We start from the raw sequence: 15,754 nt of genomic DNA on the forward strand, positions 1-15,754 counted from the left end.
TACCAGCTTAGGAATAAGAAGCTCCAGGTCTGTCATGTCTTTTCAAGACTATATAAGGCCCTGGAACTCATCTATAAAACTAAGACAGACCAGGCACAGTGGCTCACGCTTGAAATCCCAGAGCTTTGGAAGGCCAAGGTGGGAAGATCACTTGAACCCAGGAGTTCAAGACCAACCTGGGCAACACAGTGAGAACCTAGCTCTTCACAATAAAACACAAGTCAGTTGCAGTGGTTCACGCCTGTAATCCCCAACACTTTGGGAGGCCGAGGCAGGCGGATCACCCGAGGTTGGGAGTTCAAGACCAGCCTGACCAACATGGAGAAACCCCATCTCTATTAAAAATACAAAATTAGGCTGGGCATGGTGGCTCACGCCTGTAATCCCAACACTTTGGGAGGCCAAGGCGGTGGATCACGAGGTCAGGAGATCGAGACCATCTGGCTAACATGGTGAAACGATGTCTCTACTGAAAATACAAAAAATTAGCCAGGCATGGTGGCAAGCGCCAGTAGTCCCAGCTACTCGGGAGGCTGAGGCAGGAGAATGGCGTCTACCCAGGAGGTGGAGCTTGCAGTGAGCAGAGATTGTGCCACTGCACTCCAGCTTGGGCAACAGAGCGAGACTCCATCTAAAAAAAAAAAAAAAAAAAAAAACTTAGCTGGGCATGGTGGCGCATGCCTATAATCCCAGCTACTCGGGAGGCTGAGGCAGGAGAATTGCTTGAACCTGGGAGGCTGAGGTTCTGGTGAGCCGAGATCGTGCCACTGCACTCCAGCCTGGGCAACAAGAGCGAAACTCTGTCTCAAAAAAATAAATTAGGCCGGGTGCGGTGGCTCAAGCCTGTAATCCCAGCACTTTGGGAGGCCGAGACGGGTGGATCACAAGGTCAGGAGATCGAGACCATCCTGGCTAATACGGTGAAACCCCGTCTCTACTAAAAAATACAAAAAACTAGCCGGGCGAGGTGGCGGGCGCCTGTAATCCCAGCTACTCGGGAGGCTGAGGCAGGAGAATGGCGTGAACCCGGGACGCGGAGCTTGCAGTGAGCTGAGATCCCGCCACTGCACTCCAGCCTGAGCGACAGAGCAAGACTCCGTCTCAAAAAAAAAAAAAAAAAAAAAATTAAATAAATAAATAAAATTTAAAAATAGCCAGGTATGGTGGCATGTGCCTATAGTCCTAGCTACTTGTGAGGCTAAGATGTGAGGTTTGCTTAAACCCAGGAGTTTGAGGCTGCAGTAAGCTACAATCACCACTGTACTCCAGCTTGGGCAACCAGAGCAAGACTGTCTCAATAAAAAACCCAAAACCACACACACACACAAAACTAAGATAATTACTTCACAGATATGTTATAAGGATTAAATGTAAACACTTTTACCTTTTTTTTTTTTTTTTTTTGTGAGACGGAGTCTCGCTCTGTCGCCCAGGCTGGAGTGCAGTGGCCGGATCTCAGCTCACTGCAAGCTCCGCCTCCCAGGTTCACGCCATTCTCCTGCCTCAGCCTCCCGAGTAGCTGGGACTACAGGCGCCCGCCACCTCGCCCGGCTAATTTTTGTATTTTTTAGTAGAGACGGGGTTTCACCGTGTTAGCCAGGATGGTCTCGATCTCCTGACCTCGTGATCCGCCCGTCTCGGCCTCCCAAAGTGCTGGGATTACAGGCTTGAGCCACCGCGCCCGGCCACTTTTACCATTTTGAAATAATGTGAGAGTACAGAAATCTTTTTTTTTTTTTGAGACAAAGTCTTGCTCTGTCACCCAGGCTAGAGTACTGTGGTGCGATCTCAGCTCACTACAACCTCCGCCTCCCAGGTTCAAGCAATTCTCCTGCCTCAGCCTCCCAAGTAGCTGGGATTACAGGTGCCCACCACTGCACCTAACTAATTTTTGTATTTTTTGGTAGAGACGGGGTTCCACCATCTTGGCCAGGCTGGTCTCAAACTTCTGACCTCAGGTGATTCACCAGCCATGGCCCCCCAAAGTGCTGGGATTACAGGCATGAGCCACCATGCCCAGTCAGGAATCTTTTAAATAATATTGGCTGAAAAAGAAAAGAGAAGTGAAAGCAATATGAATTGCAACATTTTACACTAATATGGTTACAAAAAACATGTATCTGGTAAGCTTTGTAACAACATCTATGTATTTGATCACTTACTTCCCTTATAATGCAAATTGAGACAAATGCATACAGTTGTGCATGATATGAAGCAGTTGTCTAGAGGATACCCAGATGTTAATTGTGGGAGAGTATTTAGAAAGCATCACCACTGACATGGAAGAAACAAACAAGACGAGGTGCAACTAACTGTTAAGGTTAACCTGCTGCTCTATGCTCACGGAGCCAACAATTTTAATCAAGCATCCACTGGTCCCAGAACATTGAATAAGCCCTGGATGCTTTTTTTTTTTTTTCTGTGGGTCGTTTCTTAATGTAGTAGCCACCATCTCCCATCTCTGTGTGTTGTCTGTGGGAATGCCTTTAACAGAATAATGAATAAAGTACTTGCTTAATACACTGTAAGCTCCCATGTCTGAATGGGGAGAGGAAGGGTTCAGAATGTAAGAGTATTTATTTATTTATTTTTTACCATGCATTCATTCACAGAAAGAAGAATTTTTTTTTTCTTTTCTTTTTTTTTTTTTGAGGTGGAGTCTCATTCTGTCGCCTGGGCTGGTGTGCAGCAGCAGGATCTCGGCTCACTGCAAGCTCCGCCTCACGGGTTCACGCCATTCTCCTGCCTCAGCCTCCCGAGTAGCTGGGACTACAGGCGCCCGCCACCTTGCCCGGCTAGTTTTTTGTATTTTTTAGTAGAGACGGGGTTTCACCGTGTTAGCCAGGATGGTCTCGATCTCCTGACCTTGTGATCCACCCGCCTCGGCCTCCCAAAGTGCTGGGATTACAGGATTGAGCCAACGCGCCCCACCATTTATTTATTTATTTTTTGAGACAGGGTCTTGCTGTGTCACCCAGGCTGGAGTGCAGTGGCATGATCATGGCTCACTGCAACCTCTGTCTCCTGATTTCAAGCGATTCTAGGCTAACAAGAAGGCTAAATTCTAACCACCTGTCTTCCTGTACTTCCACATGACCAAATAAGCAATGATTACTAATATAAATATAGTTCCTTTCACCTGGGTGTGGTGGCTCATGTCTGTAATCCCAGCACTTTGGGAGACCGAGGCAGGTTGATCACTTGAGGTCAGGAGTTCAAGACCAGCCTGGCCAACATGATGAAACCCTGTCTCTACCAAAAAAATACAAAAATTAGCAGTGCATGGTGGCCTATAGTCCCAGCTACTCAGGAGGCTGAGGCAGGAGAACTGCTTGAACCAGGGAGGCGGAGGTTGCAGTGAGCCAAGATCGCACCACTGCACTCTATATCCTGGGCAACAAAGTGAGACTCTGTCTCAAAATAATAAATAAATAAATAAAGATGTTAATTTTTATTTTTCGGGGTCTCATGACATTCCCCAGGCTGGTCTTGAACTACTGGCCTCAAGCAATCCTCTGTCTCAGCCTCTCAAAGTGTTGGGATTACAAGCTTGAGCCACTATGCCTGGTCAAGAGGGAATTTTTTTTTTGAGACAAGGTCTCACTCTGTCACCCAGGCTGGAGTGCAGTGGCATGATCTCAGCTCACTGCAACCTCCGCCTCCCGGGTTCAAGCGATTCTCCTGCCTCGGTCTCCCGAGTAGCTGGAATTACAGGCGCATGCAACCATGCCTGGCTAATTTTTGTATTTTTAGTAGAGACGGAGTTTCGCCATGTTGGCCAGGCTGGTCTCAAACTCCTGACCTCTGGCTATCCACCCACCTCGGCCTCCCAAAGTGCTGGGATTCCAAGCATGAGCCACTGCACCTGGCCCCAAGGGTGAATTTTTTTTTTTTTGAGACGGAGTCTCGCTGTGTAGCCCAGGCTGCAGTGCAGTGGCTGGATCTCAGCTCACTGCAAGCTCCGCCTCCCGGGTTTACACCATTCTCCTGCCTCAGCCTCCCGAGTAGCTGGGACTACAGGCGCCCGCCACCTCGCCCGGCTAGTTTTTTGTATTGTTAGTAGAGACGGGGTTTCACCATGTTAGCCAGGATGGTCTCGATCTCCTGACCTCGTGATCCGCCCGTCTCAGCCTCCCAAAGTGCTGGGATTACAGGCTTGAGCCACTGCGCCCGGCTGGGTGAATTTTAATACTCCTCTCCGTTACGTCCAAAGGTCAATGGTCCTATATTAAGTTACAGGTGATACAAATCAGAATAATCCTGCCCTATATAAAATTAAGTGATTTCACGCCCAGGCACAGTGGCTCATGCCTGTAAACCCAGCACTTTGGGAGGCCAAGGTGGGAGGATTGCTTGAGCCCAGGAGTTCAAGGTCAGCCTGGACAAAACTGTGAGACCCTGTCTCTAAAAAAAAAAACTTTTTTTAAAATTATAATAAATTTAAAAATTCACCTCCCCTACAAAACTTTAAGTGATTTCAGAAAATGCAGTTATTCTTATCAAAATACAGTATCAATATATCTTTATAAAAATACAAGTTATTCTTGTCAAATAATCTTGTTTTCCTTCAGCTTAATCTTGGTATGTGCAAAAAGTTATAAATGTTCACAGTATAAAAACAACCCATTTTATTTTAATTTTTTGAGACAGGGTCTTGTTCTGTCACCCAGGCTGGAATGCAGTGGTGCAATCACCTGTCACTGCAGCCTCAACTTCCTGGGCTCAGGTGATCCTCCCACCTCAGCCTGAGTAGCTGGAACCACAGGCATGTGCCATCACACCCAGCTTTTTTTTTCTTTCAGGGGGGTACTTTTTGTAGCGATATGGTTTCACCATGTTGCCCTGGCTGGTCTCAAACTCCTCAGCTCAAGCGATCTGCCCACGTTGGCCTCTCAAAAGTGCTGGGATTACAAGCATCAGTTACCAACACCCAGCCGAAAACAACCCTTTTGGTGACAATGACAACATGAAAAAAATGATTACACTAACCGTGGAGGGCCTCTGCACCATGTTCTCCAGCCTGGTGTGGCTAAACTCTAGGCTGATGACATTATAGAGTTTCTCTCGCTCCTCCTCTGGGGTCTCATAGTAGCGTGTCCACTGAGCCATGGTCATTTCAATGCCTTTCTGTGTGTTCACGTCCATGACATCCACCATGCGACGACTCCCTGCCATAAAAGATGCACTGATCATCTCTATGAAGCCACTAATATCCTTAAATATAGTAAGAATATTTTTAAAAAGGAGAAGGAAAAATACTATCCTTTCTTATTTTCAATAGACAAGGAAAAAGTTCTCACTCAACATAATCATAATCAAATCACACAGAATGGGAAAGACAATGGATAATGTTAATAATAACAATTATTCCCTAATGCATGTTTACTATACAGTCTGTTGCTGAATTTTTTATCTAAGGTCTAATTTAATCCTAACAATTCCTTTTTTTTTTAAGACGGAATCTCGCTCTGTGGCCCAGGCTGGAGTGCAGTGGCACAATCTTGGCTCACTGCAAGCTCTGCCTCCCGGGTTCACGCCATTTTCCTGCCTCAGCCTCCCGAGTAGCTGGGACTACAGGCGCCCACCACCACGCCCAGCTAATTTTTTTGTACTTTTAGTAGAGACGAGGTTTCACCGTGTTAGTCAGGATGGTCTCGATCTCCTGACCTCGTGATTCACCCGCCTCAGCCTCCCAAAGTGCTGGGATTACAGGTGTGAGCCACCATGCCTGGCCTAATCCTGACAATTCTAAATGCTAAATACTAAATACTAATCTCCACTTCATACACAAGAAAGCAGATGTTAGGTAACTTATAGAACAAACCAGGAAAAGAACCTGGGCAGGCTCACTCTAGAGTCAAGTTCTTACTTACTGAGCTATACTGATTTGATGTAGGTTGACCTAATCTATCTCAAAACTTGAATAAAGGATCCATAATTTAGTGGGTAATATGCTGATTTTGAATTTATATTCTTTTGTTAAACAGGGCTATTTACCAAACCTGTCGAGAATATCCTAGCCCATGAAGATAATTATCCTAGTTCATGAAGAACAAAGTCCCCTTTTCATTTATTCCACAAATATTTATAGAATGATAAAGACACCAGGACGGACACGAAGATCTGTGTCAGATTCTTGTTGACTATAACAATTACAACAAAATGCAGAAGGCCAGAAGAGTCAGCAGAAAATAGTAGTGGAGAGAAAACAACAGCTTTGGAGCCAAAGAGACCTAAGTTTGTTTGTTTATTTTTTAGAGATGGAGTCTTGCTCTGTCGCTCAGGCTCAGGTGCAGTGGTGTGCTCTCGGCTCACTGCAACTTCCCAACTCCTGGGTTCAAGAAATTATCCTGCCTCAACCTCCAGAGTAGCTGGGACTACAGGCACATGCTGCCACCCCACCTAACTTTTTGTATCTTAGTAGAGATGGGGTTTCACTGTGTTGCTCAGGCTGGTCTCAAAACTCCTGAGCTCAGGCAATTCGCCTGCCTTGGCCTCCTAAAGTGCTAGGATTACAGGCATGAGCCACCGCACTCGGCCTATTTATTTCTCTATTTTTATTTTGAAACAGTCTCACTGTGTCACCTAGGCTGGAGTGCAGTGGTGCGAAATCTTGGCTCACTGTAACCTCCACCTCCCAGGTTCAAGCAATGCTTGTGCCTCAGCCTCCCAAGTAGCTGGGACTACGGCTGTGTGCCACCATGCCTGCCTCATTTTTGTGTTTTTGGTGAAGTCAGGGTTTTGCCATGTTGGCCAGGCTGGTCTCAAACTCCTGACCTCAGGTGATCTGCCCACCTCGGCCTTCCAAAATGCTGGGATTACACATGTGAGCCATGGCACCTGGCTGAGACCTAAGTTTAAATCTCAGCTCCTATACTACTTAGACAAGTTATGTAATTTCTCTAACATGAATATCTTGTGGAGAATGAATATCACCTTGTGGGCCATTGTGAAGATTTAAAGTCGATAGAGTGAAATGTTTAACACAAAGTAGGTGCTCAAGCAGCAGTAAAAACAAAAGGAAAGTATCATATTTTTATTAGACTGATCAGAAAACGCTTTAGGAAAAGAGGGGGAAGAATAAGTAGAATTCTAACAGGAGATGATACAACAGGGACAATTCCACGCGGAGGTAAAGGCATAAGCTAAAATATTCAGAAAATGGTGGTCAAGGAAGGGAGAGAGAATAAAAAGCTGACAATATTGTATGCCTGGCTGGGCACAGTGGCGCATGTCTGTAATCCCAGCACTCTGGGAGGTCAAGGTGGGCAGACTGCTTCTGTCCAGGAGTTGGAGACCAGCCTGAGCAACATAGCAAAACACTGCCTCTACTAAAAACACAAAAAAATTAAAATACACATACAAACAAAAAAAATAAAAATACAAATACAAAAAATTAGCTGGGATGGTGGTGCGTGCCTGTAATCTCGGCTACTCGGGAGGCTGAGGTGTGAATCACCTGAGCCCAGGAGGTAGAGGCTGTAGGAAAAAAAAAAATTTATATATATATATAGTCTGCCTTGTAAGACAAACACCTGGCCTGGCTGGATATATCAGGTAGCATTAGAACCTGACTCCCTGTCTTTAAGGAATTTATAGTTTAGTTAAAGATAAGAGATAACACCCAAGAGAAGAATATGGCCAGTATGAAATAGACAAGGCAGAATATATAATATTAACAGCAAAACACAACTAATAATATAAGGCAATGGACAGAACCTACCCTTCATATTTTAAAAGAAAAAGTGAATGTCAAATCAAAACTGCCAAGAAATACTACTTCATACCCACTAGGATCGCAATAATTTTAAAAATGGAAAATAATGAGTATTAGCAAAAACGTAGAGAAATTGGAACCCTCATACATCTACTGGTGGGCATATTAAGATGGTGCAGCCGCTATGAAAATTGGGTGGGCAGTTCCTCAATAAACTAAACACATAATGACCATATGACTCAGCAATTCCACTCTTAGGCATATATGTAAAAGAATTAAACAAAGTGTTCAAACAAAAGCTTGTACATAAATATTCACTGCAGCACTATTCAAAACAGCTGAAAGATGGAAATAACACAAATGTTTATCATGATATGGATAAAATGTGGCCGATCCATACTAGGAAATATTTGGCCATAAAAAGAAATGAAGTACTAATACATGCTACAACATGGATACACCAAGAAAACACACTGTATCAGCCGGGTGCGGTGGCTCACGCCTGTAATCCCAGCACTTTGGGAGGCCTAGGCGGGTGGATCATGAGGTCAGGAGATCAAGATCATCCTGGTCAATATGGTGAAACCCTATCTCTACTAAAAATGCAAAAAATTAGCTGGGCGTGGTGGTGGGCACCTGTAGTCCCAGCTACTCAGGAGACTGAGGCAGGAGAATGGCATGGCATGAACCCAGGAGGCAGAGCTTGCAGTGAGCCGAGATCGTGCCGCTGCACTCCAACCTGGGCAACACAGTAAGACTCTTATCTCAAAAAAAAAGAAAACACATTATCAAAGAAGCCTACACAAAAGGCTACATATTTATATAGCTCCATTTACATCAAATACATAGATTAGACAAATTCACCATGACAAAGAGTAGATTTGTTGTTGCCAGGAGTTAAGTGGAGGAGAAAACGGAGAATGACTGCTCAATGGTATGGAGTTTGTTTGGGGTGATGAAATTCTAGAGCTAGATAGTGGTGATGGTTGCACACTGTGAAAAAACTTGATTACACAGGTATGCTTTAAAATGGGTTCATGACAGGCCGGGCGCGGTGGCTCAGGCCTGTAATCCCAGCACTTTGGGAGGCCGAGGCGGGTGGATCACGAGGTCAGGAGATCAAGATCATCCTGGCTAACATGGTGAAACCCCATCTCTACTAAAAATAAAAATAAAAATAAAAAAAAAACTAGCCGGGCGTGGTGGCGGGTGCCTGTAGTCCCAGCTACTCGGAGGCTGAGGTGGGAGAATAGCGTGAACCCGGGAGGCGGAGCTTGCAGTGAGCCGAGATCGCGCCACTGCACTCCAGCCTGGGCGATGCAGTGAGACTCTGTCTCAAAAAAAATAATAATAAAATAAAATAAAATAAAATGGGTTCATGACAATGAAATGTTTTATACAAAAAGAAAAAAATGTAATGGTTATGATGGTAAATTTTATATTATTTGTATTTAACCATAATTTAAGAAATTACAAGTAAATGCTTTCCTTCAGGAATGTAGGGGAGGGCAGGTGCGGTGACTCATGTCTATAATCCCAGGACTTTGGGAGGCTGAGATGGGCAGATCACTTGAGGTCAGGAGTTTCAGACCAGCCTGGCCAACATGGTGAAACCCTATCTCTACTAAACATACAAAAATTAGCTGGGCATGGTGGTGTGCAGCCATAGTCCCAGCTACTCAGGAGGCTGAGGCAGGAGATTCGCTTGAATTCGAGAGGCAGAGGTTGTAGTGAGCCAAGATCGCACCACTGCATTCCAGCCTGGGCGACAAAGCACGACTCTCTCTTAAAAAAAAAAAAAATAATGTAGAGGAAAGCAAAGTTTTATTCTTTTTTTCCTTTTGAGATGGGGCCTCACTCTTTCACCCAGGCTGGAGTGCAGTGGCACAATCTAGGCTCAATGCAACCTCTACCTCCCAGGCTCAAGCAATCCTCCCACCTCAGCCTCCTGAGTAGCTGGGACTACAGTGTACGCCACCATACCCAGTTAATTTTTTGTATTTTTGGTAGAGACAAGGTTTTGCCATGTTGCCCAGGTTGGTATTCTTTTATTACTAGACTACTTAGTATAGGCATATCTTGGAGATATTGTGGGTTCAGTTCCAGATCATTGCAATAAAACAAATGTTCCAATAAGCAAGTCATACAAACTTTTTGGTTTCACAGTGCACATAACTTATATTTATGTTATACTGTAGACTATTAAGTGTGCAACAGCGTTGTCTCTACAAAAACAAGGTACATACCTTTATTTAAAAACACTTTATTACTAAAAATGCTAACAATCATCTGAGCCTTCAGTGAGTCATAATATTTGCTTGTGGAGAGACTTGCCTCAATGTTGAGGGCTGCTGACTGATCAGGGTGGTGGTGGTTGTTGAAGGTTGGGATGGATGTAGCAACTTCTTTTTCTTTCACTGAAGTGTAAACCTTTTTTCTTTTTTTTGGAGGCGGGGACAGGGTCTTGCTCTGTTGCCCAGGCTGGAGTGCACTGGCACAATCACAGCTCACCGCAGTCACAAACTCCTGGGCTGTGATGATCCTCCCACCTTAGCCTCCTGAGTAGCTGGGACTACAGGCATGTGCCACAATGCCTGGCTAATTTTTTAATTTTTTGCAGATACAAGATCTCGCTATGTTTCTCAGGTTGATGATGTCTTTTTTTTTTCTTTTTTTTGAGACGGAGTCTTGCTCTGTCGCCCAGGCCAGAGTGCAGTGGCACAATCTCAGCTCACTGCAAGTTCCGCCTCTTGGGTTCACGCCACTCTCCTGCCTCAGCCTCCTGAGTAGCTGGGACTACAGGCGCCCGCCACCACACCTGGCTAGTTTTTTTTTGTATTTTTAGTAGAGATGGGGTTTCACTGTGTTAGCCAGGATGGTCTCGATCTCCTGACCTCGTGCTCCACCCCACCTCAGCCTTCCAAAGTGCTAGGATTACAGGTGTGAGCTACCGCGCCCAGCCGACAATTTCTTAAAATAAGACAATAAAGTTTGCAACATGGATTGATACTTCCTTTCACAAAGAGACTTCTCTGTAGCATGCAATGCTGTCTGATAGCATTTTACCCATGTTAGAACTTCTTTCAAAATTGGAGTCAATCCTCTCAAACCCTACTGCTGCTTTATAAACTCATTTTATGTAATATCCTGAATACCTTGTTGTTACTTTGACAATGTTTACAGCATCTTCACCAGGAGTAGATTCCATCTTAAAAAAACAAACTTCTTTATTTGCTCATCCATAAGAAGCAACTCCTCATCTGCTCAAGTTTCATTATAGATTGCAGCAATTCAGTCACATCTTCCCCTCCATTTCTAATTCTAGTTCTCTCACTATTTTCACCACATTTGCAGTTATTTCCTCCACTGAAGTCTTGAACTGCTTAAAGTCATCCATAAGGGTGGGAATCAACTTTTTCCAAACTCCTGTTAATGTTGATATTCTGATCTCCTCCCATGTACCACAAATGCTCTTTTTAATTAATTTTTTTTTTAGAGGCAGGGTCTCACTCTCATGCCCAGGCTGGAACAGAGTGGCAAGATCAGAGCTCATTGCAGCCTCAAATTCCTGGGCTCAAGTGATCATCCCACCTCAACCTCCCAAATAGTTGGGACTACAGGTGTACACCATCAAGCATGGCTGATTTTTTTTTTTTTTTTTTTTTTTTTTTTTGAGATGGAGTCTAACTCTGTCGCCCAGGCTGGAGTGCAGTGGTGCGATCTTGGCTTACTGTAACCTCCACCTCCCAGGGTCAGGCGATTCTCCTGCTTCAGCCTCCCAAGTAGCTGGGACTACAGGCTCATGCCACCATGCTTGGCTAATTTTTGTATGTTTAGTAGAGACTGGGTTTCACCATATTGGTCAGGCTGGTCTTGAACCCCTGATCTTGTGATCTGCCCGACTCGGCCTCCCAAACTGCTGGGATTACAGGCCTGAGTCACTGCAACAGGCCATGGCTAATTTCTTGTAGAGATGGTCTCACTATGCTTCCCAGACTGGTCTCAAACTCCTGGCCTCAAGGGATCCACCCATCTGGGCCTTTCAAAACGTTGGGATTACAGACATGAGCCACTATGCCTGGCCACAAATGTTCTTAATGGCATCTACAGTGGTGAATCCTTTCCAGATGTTTTTCAATTGATTCGGTCCAGATCCACCAGCAGAATCACTATCTATATCAGCTATAGCCTTATGAAATATATTTCTTAAATAGTAAGACTAAAGTTGGAATTACTCCTTGATCCATGGGCCACAGAATGAATACTGTTATCTGGCATGAAAACAATATTAATCTCAGGCAGGGCATGGTAGCTCATGCTTGTAATCCCAGCACTTTGGGAGGCTGAGGCAGGCAAATCTCTTGAGCCCAGGAGTTTGAAACCAGCCTGGGTAACACGTTAAACTGTGTCTCTACCAAAACATACAAAAATTAGCTGGGTGTGTTGGCATGTGCTTGTAGTCCCAGCTAAAGGTTGAGGTGGAAGGATCACCTGAGCCCAGGGACACTGAGCCTGCAGTGAGCCGTGATTGTACCACTGCACCCCAGCTTGGGCAACAGAGTGAGACCTTGTCTTAAATTAAAAAAAAAAAAAAAAAAAGACTGGGCGCGGTCGCTCGCACCAGTAATCCCAGCACTTTGGAAGGCCGAGATGGGCGGATCACGAAGTCAGGAGATCATGACCACCCTGGCTAATATGGTGAAACCCCATCTCTACTAAAAATACAAAATAAATTAGCTGGGTGTGGTGGTAGGTGCCTGTAGTCCCAGCTTCTCAGGAGGCTGAGACAGGAGAATGGTGTGAACCCAGGAGGCAGAGCTTGCAGTGAGCTGAGATTGCACCACTGCACTCCAGCCTGGGCGACACAGCGAGACTCTGTCTTAAAACAACAACAACAACAACAACATCAACAAACAACATTAATCTCTTTGTACATTCCCATCAGAGCTCTCGGGTGAAGAGGTACACTGTCAATGAGCAGTAACATTTTGAAAGGAACCTTTTTTCCTGAGCAGATCTCCACAGTGGGCTTAATATATTCAGTAAACCATGCTATAAAACAGATGTGCTGTCATCTAGGCTTTGTTGTTCCATTAATAGAGTAGATTTAACATAATTCTTAAGGGCCCTAGGATTTTGGAATGGGAAATGAGCTTTTTTGGAATGGTAAATTTGGTTTCCAATTAAAATCACCAGCTGTATTAACCCCTAACAAGAGAGTCAGCTTGCCCCTTGAAACAACTGCCTTTCTCTAGCTACGAAAATCCTAGATGGCATCTTCTTCCAATAGAAGGCTGTTTCATCTACATGGAAAATCTGCTGTTTAGTGCAGCCTCCTTCATCAATGATCCTAGCTAGATCTCCTGGATAACTTGCTGCAGCTTCTACATCAGCATATGCTGCTGCTTTACCTTGCACTTCATTGTTACAAAGATGGTTTCTTAAACTTCATAAACCAACCTCTCCTAGCTTAAAACTTTTCTTCTGCAGCTCCCTCACTTCTCTCAGCTTTCAGAGAATTAAAGAGAATTAGGGCTTTACTGTGGCTTAGGGTTTGTTAAGGGAATGTTACAGTTGGTTTAAATTTTCTATCTAAACCACTCAAACTTTCTCCATATCAGCAATAAGGCTATTTTTCTTTCTTATTCCCATGTTCATTGGAGTAGCACTTTTAATTCCCTTCAAGAACCTTTCCTTTGCATTCACATCTTGGTTAACTACTTGATGTAAAAGGCCTATCCTGGCTTTTGACATGCCTTTAACACGAAACTTAATCATTTCTAACTTTTGATTTAAAATGAGAGACATGGGACTCTTCCTTTCACTTGAACACTTAAGAGGCCACTGTAGTGTTATTAATTGGCCTAATTTCAATACTGTTGTGTCTCAGGGAATAGGGAGGCTTGAGGAGAGAAAGAGAACAGGGGAATAGCAATTTGGCAAAGCAGTCAGAACACATACAACATTTCAAGTCTGCTCTCCTATATGGATACAGTTCATGGCACCCTGAAACAAGTATAATAGTAATGTCAAAGATCACTGATCAGCCAGGTACAGTGGCTCATGCCCGTAATCTCAGCACTTTGGGGAGGCCGAGAGGGGTGAATCACTTGAGGTCAGAAGTTTGAGATCATCCTGGCCAACATGGTGAAACTCCATCTCTATTAAAAATGCAAAAATTAGCCAGGCATGGTGGTGCATGCCAGTAATCTCAGCTACTCAGGAGGCAGAGGCATGAGAACTGCTTGAATCCAGGAGGTGGAGGTTGCAGTAAGCCAAGATTGCGCCACTGCACTCCAGCCTGGGGAACAGAGTAAGACTCCGTCTTAAAAACAAACAAACAAACAAACAAAAAACACCACTGATCACCACTAAAAAATAATAATGAAAAGGTCTGAAAATGTGACAGACATGAAGTGAGCATATGCTATTGGAAAAATGGCAGCTACAGACTTGCTCAATGAAGGTTTGCCAGAAATCTTCAATTTGTAAAAAAAAAAAAAAAAAAAAAAAACCAAGCAAACAAAAAAAAAAACAACAACAAAAAAACCCACTATCTGCAAAATGCAATAAAGCAAAGTGCAATAACATGAGGTGCGCTCATACTCTGGGTATGGACCAGAGCACTTAGATAAAATTGTTATGGTCAAAGTAATAGCTAACATTTACTGAGAACTCAGCACAGTTGATCCTTAAACAACACTGGTTTGAACTGCATGGGTTCACTTACACATGAATTTTCTTCCATCCCTGCCACTCCTGAGACAGCAAAAGCAATCCCACCTCTTCCTTAGCCTACTCATCATGAAGATGAAAAGATAGTAAATATATTTTCGATCTTAATAGTAAACATATTTTCTTTTATAACTTAGTAATTTTTTCTTACTTTATTATAAGAATATAGTATATGGCCGGGCGCGGTGGCTCAAGCCTGTAATCCCAGCACTTTGGGAGGCCGAGACGGGTGGATCACGAGGTCAGGAGATCGAGACCATCCTGGCTAACACGGTGAAACCCCGTCTCTACTAAAAAAAATATAAAAAACTAGCCGGGCGAAGTCGCGGGCGCCTGTAGTCCCAGCTACTCGGGAGGCTGAGGCAGGAGAATGGTGTAAACCTGGGAGGCGGAGCTTGCAGTGAGCTGAGATCCGGCCACTGCACTGCAGCCCGGGCGACAGAGCGAGACTCCGCCTCAAAAAAAAAAAAAAAAAAAAGAATATAGTATATAATATGTATAACATAAAATGTTAATCAACTGTTTACATTATCCATAGGCTTCCAGTAAACAGTTGGTTATCAGTAGTTAAGTTTCTGAGGAGTTCCAAGTTATATGCAGATTTCTGACTTGCTGGGGGTTGGTGCCTCTAGCACTTGCATTGTTCAAGGGTCAACTGTATATGCCAGACACTATTCTAAGCACTTCACATTTAAGTAACTTGTCCAAGATTACAGAGCTAGCAATTAGTGTAGCTGGGGACAGTTTTGCTACAGAGTCCATATTCTCAACTAAATACATCCTATCACAGAAAGTTTACAAGATAGAACGGCTTACTTCTTTCTAATACATAAACTGACATTGAAGAAGTAACATTCCACCACAGGCTGAGAAGAAGAGCTGGATCAGCTTTTTCACTGCATTTTGCCAATGATTAACTATCCAAGAAACAAAAAAAATCTAGACTTTAAAAAAATCTGGATAGAAAGTTAGTCACTGGCTGGACACAGTGGCTCACACCTGTAATCCCAACATTTTCGTGGGGCTGAAGCGGGCCGAATGCTTGGGCTCAGGAGTTCCAAGACCAGCCTGGGCAACAAGGTGAAATCCTATCTCTACAAAAAAATACAAAAATTATCTGGGCATGGTGGTGCCCATCTGTGGTCCCAGCTACTCAGGAAGCTGAGGTGGGAGGATCGCTTGAGCCCAGGAAGTCAAGGCTGCAGTGAGTCATGACTGCCCCACAGAACTCCAGCCTGTGTGACAAAACAATACCCTGTCTCAAAAAAAAGTTAATTTCTGATAAGGTCTATCAGGTTAGAT

General features: G+C 44.1%; 1 protein-coding gene across 5 annotated transcripts in view; it reads right to left on the reverse strand.

The window, feature by feature from the left end:
* KDM2A (lysine demethylase 2A) overlaps positions 1 to 15,754 on the reverse strand; it is a 152,692-nt gene that overhangs the window by 47,834 nt on the left and 89,104 nt on the right. For all 5 annotated transcript variants that reach the window (XM_033205738.1, XM_033205733.1, XM_033205737.1 and 2 more), the window contains one exon: positions 4,990 to 5,168. In XM_033205738.1, coding sequence (XP_033061629.1) covers positions 4,990 to 5,157 — 168 coding nt within the window. In that variant the 5' untranslated portion in view covers positions 5,158 to 5,168. The remainder of the gene's footprint in view (positions 1 to 4,989; positions 5,169 to 15,754) is intronic.

Source organism: Trachypithecus francoisi, unplaced genomic scaffold (genome assembly GCF_009764315.1).
Source record: "Trachypithecus francoisi isolate TF-2019V2 unplaced genomic scaffold, Tfra_2.0 Lachesis_group8, whole genome shotgun sequence".
NCBI lineage: Eukaryota > Metazoa > Chordata > Mammalia > Primates > Cercopithecidae > Trachypithecus > Trachypithecus francoisi.